Raw genomic sequence first — 7,862 nt, forward strand, 5'->3', positions numbered from 1 at the left:
AGATCCAGGATGAGGAGTGGGAGATCCAGGATGAGGAGGGGAAGATCCAAGATAAGCAGTGGGAGATCCAAGGTGAGAAATGGAAGATCCAAGATGAGAAATGGAAGATCCAAGATGAAAAGGGGAAGATCAAAAATGAGGACGGGAAGATTCAGGATGAGCAGTGGGAGATCCAGCATGAGGAGTGGGAGATCCAGGCTGAAGAGTGGAGGATCCATGATAAAGAACAGAAGATCCAAGATGAGAAATGGAAGATCCAAGATAAGGAAGGGAAGCTCCAAGATGAAAAAGGGAAGATTGAAAATGAGAAGGGGAAGATCCAAGATGAAGAGTGAGAGATCCAGCATGAGGAGTGGAGGATCCACAATAAAGAGTGGAAGATCCAGGATGAGAAATGGAAGATCGAAGATGAGGAGTGGGAGATCCAGAGTGAAGAAGGGAAAAACTGTCCAAACTGAAGCCTACCCGTGGGTAGATCTGTAGATCAAAGCCATGGGTGGGGCTGGGAGCACCCTGGGGTAGTGGGAGATCTCTGCCCATGGAAGGGGTGGAACTGGATGGGATTTAAAGCCTGCCAACCCAAACCATTCCAAGATCTCTGACACCCTCACAAAGCCATTTATGTGTTTCATGTGCAACAGAGGCTTCTCCAGCCCTTCCCTGACAGGGGCAGCTCTGCTGGGATCTGTCCTGTGCCGGGGCTGGAGCTCATCCCATTTATCTTCCTCCCGCAGGGAAGGGAAGCAACCAGGGAGGGGAGATCGATAAAAGCTGTAATTATGTGTTGGTAACAATCAGCTCCAGAGCAATTAGGGAGCCAAGTTCTGCCATAAAATATGTGCAGAGAGGGGCAGCAGCAGCCAGGGCAGCATTCCTATCTCTCCAATTCCCTCTGACAGGGGGACAGGGGACACCTGAGGTGCTGCCACCTCCCCTGATTAAAACACTTCTAATATTATTTTCTTCCACCTTTTTGAGGAGGCAGGATGGGGAGGGATTTTTTTTTTTTTAAAAAAATAATCCTATGCACAGATTTCTCCCAATCCCTTTGATTTCCTTACATGGGGAATGGGGGGGAAAGCATTTGAAAAATCAAGATTCACTTTAATGAAAGGGAAAAGGGAAGGGAGAAATATTTAACTTTCCCAGGAAGGGAATGAAACAAATTTGCTGTATTCAACAACAATAAAAAAACCCCTCCGCAGTCTGATTGCATCTAACCTTGCTTTTACATTCCTAAAGTGATTTCCAAATGAGGGCACGGATTAGGGAGAGTGGAGAGGGAACAGACAGTGAAGGTATTCTGCAAAACTCGGGATCAATTTAAACAAGCTGGAAGGGAAATTGTTTTCTTATAGATTATCAGCAAAGCCAGACCCCGCCCCAAGGGACATGGGGGCTTCATAAATGATGTCCAGACACGTCTTTGGAAAACAGACAGCAAATTAGAGCCACCCTAAAGCCTCCCTTCCTTCTCCTGGCCCATCCTGATTCAGCTCTCCTGATGAAAAATGCATTTCAGCTGCTGTGCTTCCTGTGGAATTAAACAGCCTACAGTTTTGTAGAGATTTATCTCCAGTGAAATATTTATGTCCAGGCCAGGTTGTGGAAAGGGTTACAGGGAGGTTTTTAAAGTATCAGCATCTCCTGTCCTACAGATCCCACTGCCTGCAGACACCTTCCCTTCATCCCTGGGAATTTTCACTGCTTGGCTGCTTGTTTTGCTTTCTTTTTTTAAAATTTTTTAAGCATTGAAAGGCAGAAAGAAACTGCCAAAATCCAGAAAAACCATCAGGAAAAACGAGGGCAGGTCCCCTCTGGTGTCTGGGCTGAGGTGCTGCCTCAACTGCAGCTCAGGAACGGGGAGTTCTGCTCATTTTTGAAGACTCAATCCCCAGTTCCTTCCCTCTGCCAACGCCACTCACCCGCTGCACACGAGAACCCCCTGACACTCCGCTAATCAGGGGGAATTAGAACATTCATCCTGACTTTTCCATGGAGGGAGAAAGCCTGACTCAGACAGGTGCTTTGGAGAAAGCAGCAATCCTGACAGCCAGGGAAAAGGGAAGCTGCTTCTTGCGGGCATTTTGCTGCACACCAACAACAAAAGTGGTTTTTTTCCTTGCAATTTAAAGTCATTTACAGGCTCAAGGAAAGCAGAAAAGTTAAATATCCATGTGGTTCATGTGTTGAGGCCATGACAGCACTGCTAAGAACAACCTGGGAACATCCAAATGGGGCAGCTTTGTGGATTTATCCAAGGAAAATCATCTCCCTTTCTCTCAACTCCTCTCCAGAGCTTTTTCCCAGCAAAGTCCTCTTGAGAGGAAACCTGCTGAGCTCCCCTGAGCCCAGCCTTGGGAGGGCAATCAAAGCCATTCCTGCTCCTTCCCTGCTTCACCTCCTCCCTCCTGGATCCTGCCTCCAGAGCCAGCTGCAGCCACAACCTCCTTCAAAGCCATCCCAGGGAACGGTGGGAGCACTTCCAAGGAATCCACTCAATCGATTCTGGTCCCACTCTGGTCCCAGCAGGAGCTGCCACAGCCTCGGAGCAGCATCCTCACTGCCAAAGGATTTCCTGTCCCTCAACAGCACCTGAACACCCCAATCCTGGAATTTTTTTACCCTGAATTCTCCCCAGAGGGGGTGGGAAGGGGCTGAGATTCACTTCCCAGAGCAGCTGGGGCTGCCCTGGATCCCTGGCAGTGCCCAAGGCAGGATGGAGGGGTTTGGAGCAGCCTGGCACAGGGGAAGGTGTCTCTGCCCATGGCACTGATGGGTTTTAAGGTCCCTCCCAAACCTGGGTTTTTCCATGGAATCCACACTCAGGGGGGTTTCAGGTAGAAAATGAACAGCAGCAGGATCATGCAGGGAGGCAGCTGTGGATTCCTGGGAAAGCTGGGATGGGTGAGGCCAGACAAGGGCATTCATTTGTTTCTCTCTTTACCTTGGTACTGGGCACTGAAGCCCTTCTGCCTGTGGTTGCCGTCAGAGGTGAAGTGGAGCCGCAGCCAATTTTTGCTGCTGATCACAGGGGCGGGCAAATTCATCCCAGTGAACCTGCAAGAGACCAAGCAGCACAGCCACATCAGGATCTGGGAGCACACCCCAAACACGGCTCTCCAGGCCATCCTCCTCCCCCAGGAACGTGGGAACTCCTCTGCAGGTACCACACACCCAAGGACAGCACCCTCCCCACTCCAGGGGTGTTTCCAGCTGCGATTCCCATCGGAGAGCTCTGTGTTTGTAATTACAGAGGTTTCCATTCCTTTTTCCTAAGGCAAAGAACATTCCCAGGCTTACTCGGTTCCTCTCTTCATGTCTGGTTAACCCCACTACAAAAGAACACCGTTTATTTGAACTCAGGAAGGGAAAGGATGGCAAGAACCTCTTTATTTTTTATTTTATTTATGACCAATCCCAAGCTGAGGAAGATTCCAGCCAGCAACCGAGGTGGGCAGCTCCAGAGCCCAGCAGCAGCCCTTCATATCTGTTTACAATTTTATTTCCTTTTCAAATATGATGTTGTTTCTGGAGTCATTTAACTCCAGCTAAAACTCCCTCACTGAGTTTTGCCCCAAGCCAAGATTTAGACTGGACCAACATTTCTCCCAAGTCACAGCACTTGGACTGAGGCCCACAGTGGTGACATTCACCGTGGTGGGGACACTAAAGCTCTCATGGAACCCTGTTCCTGTTAATGAAAGTTAATTATTTTAATCCCCAATCATCACTTATTTAACAATTACTGCAATTTCAACACCCATTATTGATATTCTAACACCTTTTATTGCCATTCCAACACCCATTTTTGGCATTTCAACACTCATTTGTGACATTCCAACACCTCCTGCTTTTTTTTTTAATGAAGGCAAAAGGATCCTGGGAATCTGTTCCATCTGGAGGGTAATTGAGATTTGATTATTAAACATTTTTTAGCAGCAGATCTGACAGCCCATGGAGCATCTGAAGAGTCCTTCAGTCACCCAGCCCATGCAGAGGTGACCCCAGCTCCTCCAAGAGGGAGCCAGGCTGGGACTGGCAGCATTAATTAATGGCAGAGGGGCTGCCCTGTGCTCCCTGCCCGTTAATGAGCTTGCAGGGTAATTAGTGCATAACTAAAGCATCTCTGCCACCTACAGTACAATCCAAAACCTGGATTATCCCGTGCCTGGATCCTGCAGCACTCTGAGGCTTCCAAAGCTGGCCTTTAAAGGCTGTTCCCCATCACTTCTCCACAGCCCAGCCCTTTCAGGAGGATGAGGTGGTGCAGAAATGGATCCTCTCTGGCTTTTTGCCATCCTTGGGGAACTCAAAGGCAGCTAAACCAACTGAACTGGAAACTTTCTCAAACAACTGAGTTCTAACAAACAGATTTGGGGCTGAGATGGAATATGGGATGCCTCAAACCCATCCTGAGGAAGTTCCCCTGGCTGGTTGTTATGACAACAGCCTTAAACTTAATACTCCCAGCCCCAAGGGCTAATTCATTGTTCATTCTGCAGCAGCAGCAAAATAACTACTAATTATAATTAATATATCAATAATAATATAATTCATAATAATTAATTCTAAAGAATTAATCTTTAGCTATGCAGAGCCAAATTTCGCTTTCTCATCTGTAATTCAATTGCCTGAGACAAAAAATAGACAACAATGAACCAAAGCTGCCTGAATGAGGCTCAGCTTCTCCTGTCCCCATCCCTACTTTTGTTTTTGATCAGCACATCCTTGAAGGGTGGATTGAGTAGCCTGAGGACTGGGAATCCACTGACATGGAAACTTCATCTCCACAGGCTCATGGAATCATTAAGGTTGGAAAAGATCTCCAGGAGCCTCAAACCCAGCCTGTCCTGAGCCTCCTTTTCTCCAGGCTGAGCCCCCCCAGGATTGACTCTCCAGACTGTGGTGGTTTTCCCATCCCACCACAAACTTCCAAGGATCCCAAATACTTGAACTGTTAAAATTCCACCAGCCCAGTGAATGAACACTTGGAATATCATCTGGAAAACTCTAATAGATGGCACTTCCTCCTGCCTTTGCAACAGCAGGAGAAATTCCTGAAGGCAAAACCAGGAAAAGGGACAAAAAAATACATGACAGCCCCTGTGTTCTGCACCACAGAAGATTTAGGGAGAAGGAAAACCTTTCCCTGACTTTCCTGCATGGAAATTTTCCTCAGCTCCACGTGTCACTTGCTCAAGACATTGACAGCTTTTGGAAAAGACAGAATCAGCCAAGAAATCCCCATCAGCTCCTCATTGCCAGGCACACCCTGACAGACTCTCCCCCATGATTCTGCTCCCTCCAGAACTCCCTTTCCTCTCCCCTTTCTCACCTGAAATCCAGCAGAATTGCAGGCTGAATGTTTCCATCCCCTAAGAGGCCCTGCCCAGCCCCAGATTTGGTGGAAAAAGGGGTGAAAATGTTCTGGGTAAGAAACACCATGGCTGGAGCTCAGCATTCCATGGAAAACTCCGTGCCCACCTGCAGCTCCCACCGGCTTTTCAGCTGGAGGCTCCCACAGGTTTCAATTGATCATTAGGCACATTAATAGTTCATTGATAATGGAATATTTAAATCCAGCTACAAGGCTTCACCATGCAAATGTCCTGGCTGCTGGGGATGGATCTCAGAGAGAACGGCAAGGATGCTCAGCTGGGAGGAGAAGCAGAAAACCAGGGAATCATGCCAAATTTCCTAGCAGGGGTTTGGGGACAGGGCATGCAGATCTTTGTCTTACTTTGTATTTTCCTTTGCTGTCACCACGCTGCCCCCAAGCCAGGCTGAGCTCTGTTCAGCCTGAGGGGAAAAAACTTCATTTCAAACAATTGATTTTATCCCAAATCCTTCCCAGCAGCGTTTTTAACCTGGGATGTTTTTCCCTTGAGTGCCACCAAAGCCTCCACATTAAACACAATTCCTTTATTCATAACAGGGAAGGGTTAATGCCATCAAAACTCCTTTTTGAGAAAAAGCACTGAAGTGAGGAATTCTCAACTCTTTATTTCTTTCCTTGCTCTCTCACTTCCCACCGAATCCAGGCATTAAATATTTATCCCATTCCCTCCCCTGGCACAATTAGTATGGCTGTACATGGCTGGCACTGATTACTCTGCATTCACGTCCCATTATCTATTTACAATCCCAATTCCTGCTTTAATTTGTTTCCACGCAGAGAGGAAGAAAAGGAAGGGAAGAAAAAAATCAATGAAGTATCACAAAGTGAGGCAGAAGCACTGGAGGAGCAGGAGGAGATGTTTGCACATGGATTTTGAGCACCCTGAAATTTGATTATCCTCAATTTGGCCATTAGTTCTCCTTAAATGGACCCAAATACAATGAGAACTCCTCATGTGGATGCTGCAAGAGTCAAAGGTCATGACTAAAAGGCAGGAATTCCACCTGAAATCCTGTTATTTCAAGTGAAATACACGGAGATGATAGATTTAAATATGAATTTGAAGGTGCCCTGGTGCTGCCCAGAATGGGAGTGCAGTCAAACACCAGCTTCAAATAAAAGCAAAGGACATCCCTGGGGATGTTTTATCCTTTTTTTTTTTTTTTCCCCTTTTTGCTTTTATTGATTTAATTTCACCTCTCTGTTCATTTCATCTCTGTTCTGACACCCCCCTGGATCTCTGCTGATAATCTCTAACATCAGCCAGGCTGGATCCTGGCTCCTCCTGGAGCATCCAGCACAAATTCTGTGTTAATCTCCCTGAAATTTCATCTTCCTGGAGCTCAGATCCACCTTTTCCTGCCCTGGCTGTAACCCAAAGTGAGACCTACAGGAGTGGCTGGGAGGAGGAGGAGGAGGAGGAGGATGAGGAGCCAGGATCCAGCCTGGCTGATGTTAGAGATTCCAGCAGCATTTCCAGGGATGGAGGAGTCAGGGGCAGATCCCAGCAGCATTTCCAGGGGTGGAGGAATCAAGGCTGGTGGTCAATATGAAATCCAAGGAGAAGAACACATCTGGATCATCCATGGAAGTTCCCCAGGACAGGCAGGGCAGGGCTTGGAGCAGGTGGGATAATGGAATGTATCCCTGCCCATGGATGGGGTGGCACTGGATGGGACTGAAGGTCCTTCCCAACCCAAACCATTCTGGAATTCCACAATCCACAACTGGATTCAGTGCTGTGGATGCCAAGTTTAACCAGAATTGTTGCACAAAACTAAAGCCAGCCCAAATTTCACTCTGAGCTCCGTCCCCAGCTCTGCCAGAGCCTCCTTTTCCCTCCCATCCTTTATTCCATGGATACCCTGCCAATTCTGATTCAATTCCCTCTCACTGCAACTCAGGGACACTCTCAGCAGCTCTTTATCTCCCTGTGTGTTATTATTCACTTCACCTGTATTTTTAACTTTTCATCCAAACCTCTCCTGAAATTATCAGGAGAGCTGTACCATTAATTCTGAACATCTTATTCGAGCTTGTCTGCTCTCTTAAACAAAATATACTTAAGCACCTCTAGACCTCATTTCTCGGTCGCAGGAGACATCTCCTCACAATGGACTTTTGCAAGGAAAATGAATAATTAGACCCAGTTATTGTTCCTCCTTTAATGCTGGAGGCACGGCGGGTGCACTCCTGCATCTCAACTGCGCTCCAGAGCCTGCAAGTGCCTCAGCAAGTGCAGGGAGAGATCCCACATCACCCCACACCTTGGGAAGCAGCAGCCTGCCACATGGAAATCCTCTGATTATAGGCAATTCTGTAAAAAAACACCCTACAAACAAAGCAAGTGAACTTCTGGGACTAGTCAGACATTTCCCTTGGCAGGATGTGCCCCCTCCAGCCTTCCCAGTTCCTTCCTTCACTGGAATGTTTCAAGGCTGGAATTCCCCACTGGAATGTT

At 47.4% G+C, this 7,862-nt stretch overlaps 1 protein-coding gene across 1 annotated transcript in view; it reads right to left on the reverse strand.

The window, feature by feature from the left end:
- CSMD2 (CUB and Sushi multiple domains 2) overlaps positions 1–7,862 on the reverse strand; it is a 258,061-nt gene that overhangs the window by 150,147 nt on the left and 100,052 nt on the right. Inside the window, exon 6 of the mRNA XM_033519645.1 lies at positions 2,948–3,060. Coding sequence (XP_033375536.1) covers positions 2,948–3,060 — 113 coding nt within the window. The remainder of the gene's footprint in view (positions 1–2,947; positions 3,061–7,862) is intronic.

Source organism: Parus major, chromosome 23 (genome assembly GCF_001522545.3).
Source record: "Parus major isolate Abel chromosome 23, Parus_major1.1, whole genome shotgun sequence".
In the NCBI taxonomy this organism is placed as follows: domain Eukaryota; kingdom Metazoa; phylum Chordata; class Aves; order Passeriformes; family Paridae; genus Parus; species Parus major.